Source organism: Poecilia reticulata, chromosome 1 (genome assembly GCF_904066995.2).
Source record: "Poecilia reticulata chromosome 1, P_reticulata-male-v2, whole genome shotgun sequence".
NCBI lineage: Eukaryota > Metazoa > Chordata > Actinopteri > Cyprinodontiformes > Poeciliidae > Poecilia > Poecilia reticulata.
In genome coordinates this window covers 7,911,151-7,914,133 of record NC_088830.1, presented here as the reverse complement: position 1 = coordinate 7,914,133, position 2,983 = coordinate 7,911,151, and the positions used below count along the sequence as shown (strand labels likewise).

At 38.0% G+C, this 2,983-nt stretch overlaps 1 protein-coding gene across 3 annotated transcripts in view; it reads right to left on the bottom strand.

Annotated features, from left to right (window-relative positions):
- nacc1b (nucleus accumbens associated 1, BEN and BTB (POZ) domain containing b) overlaps positions 1-2,983 on the bottom strand; it is a 37,972-nt gene that overhangs the window by 14,529 nt on the left and 20,460 nt on the right. For all 3 annotated transcript variants that reach the window (XM_081603438.1, XM_008424599.3, XM_008424523.3), the window contains exons 6-7: positions 2,229-2,526; positions 122-219 (exon numbers count right to left, since the gene is read on the bottom strand). In XM_081603438.1, the coding sequence (XP_081459564.1) occupies positions 122-219; positions 2,229-2,526 (396 nt within the window). The remainder of the gene's footprint in view (positions 1-121; positions 220-2,228; positions 2,527-2,983) is intronic.

Below are 2,983 nucleotides of genomic sequence, written 5' to 3'. Positions count from 1 at the left end.
CTGGAGGAAATGGAAGCAGAGAAAAGCGGGGAATCGTGGAGGGTATCGCTTTAACAGCACATGGGAGTGTCTGACAGAAAAGCCAAGATGTCACAAAAAAGATGATACTGTAAAGACTCACATTTGACCGCATGCAGCACTCTGTTGTCCAACGGCTTCCGGCTGGGGTCATTGGTCGATGAGCGGATGCCGGTTCCACAGCTGTTAGCTAGTGTGCTCCTAACCAGATGAAAAGGACACAAAAAATCCCTGTAACCTCTTATTCACGTATTTGATTCCATAAACTCTAATCGGTTAATTTTAAGGTACAAAACTATCAATAATGCAGAAAATTTATATTTAATGGTACTTTTAAAGCTTGGAAAGTTCTAAAAAGCTCAAGGGTAGCAACAGGACACGGGGTACAACGATTACAATTTTCTGGGCAATCACTGATTTTTAAAAAGCCTGAAAGTACCGATTTTTTTTCTTTTTGTCTAAAAACCTGCTGAAAATAGCAACAAAGTCTCCAAGTTGGCAACAGTGGGGTGACTGTTGTTAACAGTAAACGGCTGTCAGTCAGTTTTCTGTTAGCTAATTTTCAGACCTTTGCAGAAGTAGATGAGATTGGTTTCACATTTAAGTATCGGCTGATTTATTGGTCAACCGATTGATTGGTATATCCCCAAAATTGTTTTCAAAACAAATAACAATTTAGGGCTGAAACGGTTAATCATATTAATCGTGATGAATCGACCCTTGGAATATTTGTCAAGTAATTTAGTAATAGATTAATCGTTAACTCTAACATACAGACTCAAAAAAGGTAATTTGCCATATTTACAATTAAGTCAAAACTGTGTAAAAAAAAAAAGATACATTTTGCATTTAAGATAAAAAAAAACCTTTGTCTGTAAATAGTTTAAGTCCTTAAGTGACCAAGTTTTAGCTTCACCAAGTTCAAATTCTGTAATAAAAATCTCCAATTAAGCACCTTTTGACATCCAGTTATTAATCTGTTAATCCACAAAATAATTAACAGATCAGCCCTACACTGTTGATGTTATGTCAAGCTAATAGAGCTGAGCTTTTCACATGATGATGCCAAGAGTATTTTTCTAGCTGCAAATGGATCCATTACTGCAAATGATAAAGCGTACACTAAAGGAGGATTTTTTCTTGTTTAAAAAAAGAAAAGGAATTATATGTGTGTTTGCATCTCATATTTCTAATATATATTAAAAAAAAAGTTTAGATTGTTAAATGAAAAACTAGCAGAATATGGCAATTTGTTATTGATAAATTGATAGACTAATTGATAACTAAACTAATTGCTGGTTACAGTCTTATGAAAATTTGGATGTGCATCTGGGATTCTGTTGCAAAAATTTAAACAGTATTGATTAAGATCAATCTACGTTTTCCAAACTCTTCTCTCCTTTTCTATATCCAATTAATCGTCAGAAAAATCAATAGAATAATGGATAACTAAAGTGATCGCTAGTTGCAGTCCTATAAAAATTAGGGTCTGCATTTGGGATTATGTTGGTAAAATTTAACTGTATTGATTATGATCAATTTAGATTTTCCAAACTCTTTTCTTTCTCTCTTTCTTTCTGTATTTCATTCCATTTCTTACCATGTTCTTTGCAGCTTCTATCATGTTTTCTATTTGTTTTCTAACTCCATCCATCTTTCTAACCACACTGATAAAAAGCATCTCCACAGCATAATGCATGTTTCACCATGGGGGATTGCATGATGAGCACTGTTTTCTTCCACACAGCACTTTGCATGTAGACAAAAATCACCTACATGACTATCTTATCATGTTTTAATTGAACACTTTTCAATTAAAGTGTTCAATTATAGTTGCAAGGCACTGTAGTGTTTCTAACATGCAGGTGTTACAGAAACATTCTCAAACCTCTTTCCAGTGAAAGCAAAGCTTTAATAAAAAAACAAAACAAAACAAAGTGGTGATATGACATGAGATGATTACCAACTACGTTGACCTCAAAATAAATTCACCTTTCATCAGAAAAAAAACTTGAAAGAAACAGTATTTTTCAAATCAGTCATCAAAACGTTTCATCTTTAAAGCCTTCAAGAAGTTACTTTGATAACAGCTTTTCTTCACTTGATCCGTCTTCGCCTGCTTCACTTTCCCTCCCCCCACCTGCTAAGAAAGTTGACAGCAATAAAAGGCCTCTGCATCGCAGCAAATGGGAAGGATTTCAGCCACTGACCTGTCAAAGAATGCCGCCAGCAGCCGCCGGAGTAGCACTTTGTGGCGGGTGCCAGCGCTGACGTGACAGTTCATGAGCTGGGCGCGCGAGATGAAGACAGAGGTGCCGCTGACCAGCTCCAGCTTCTCCGCCGGGTCACCTTCCTCGTAGAGCTTCAGATGACAGCGGTTGCCGATCTGGTTGATGAGCTCAGCGGGCAGCGATGCCAGGTCCTGCCGGGACCGCCCCCCTTTGCCTCCACGCCCGCCTCCCGAATCGGGGGCCAAATCTGGCAAAGCCTCCACCCGTTCTCCGACCACTGAAGATGGAGGGAGATTTATTGTTATTGTAGCTGTGAAAATATTTCTTCCTACCTGGATCTGAAAAACATGACAAATACTTCAGTTCTCCCAAATGTTTTTCAGAACCCTCCCACGGTCTTGGCGCGACAGAGGAGAACGGCAAATGTCACGGTCGGACAGCAGGAGACCGCCAGTTTCCGAAACCACAAAAAAAAAAAAACTTGTAAAAGCATACGTGGGATCAGTACAACCTGACTATGCACAGAGTAAAAAAAAAGACTGGTTCACATCTCAATTGCAGGAGGGTTTAAAAATATATATATATATATTTTATATACACTGCTCAAAAAAATAAAGGGAACACTAAAACAACACAATATAACTCCAAGTAAATCAAACTTCTGTGAAATCAAACTGTCCACTTAGGAAGCAACACTGATTGACAATCAATTTCCCCTGCTGTTGTGCAAATGG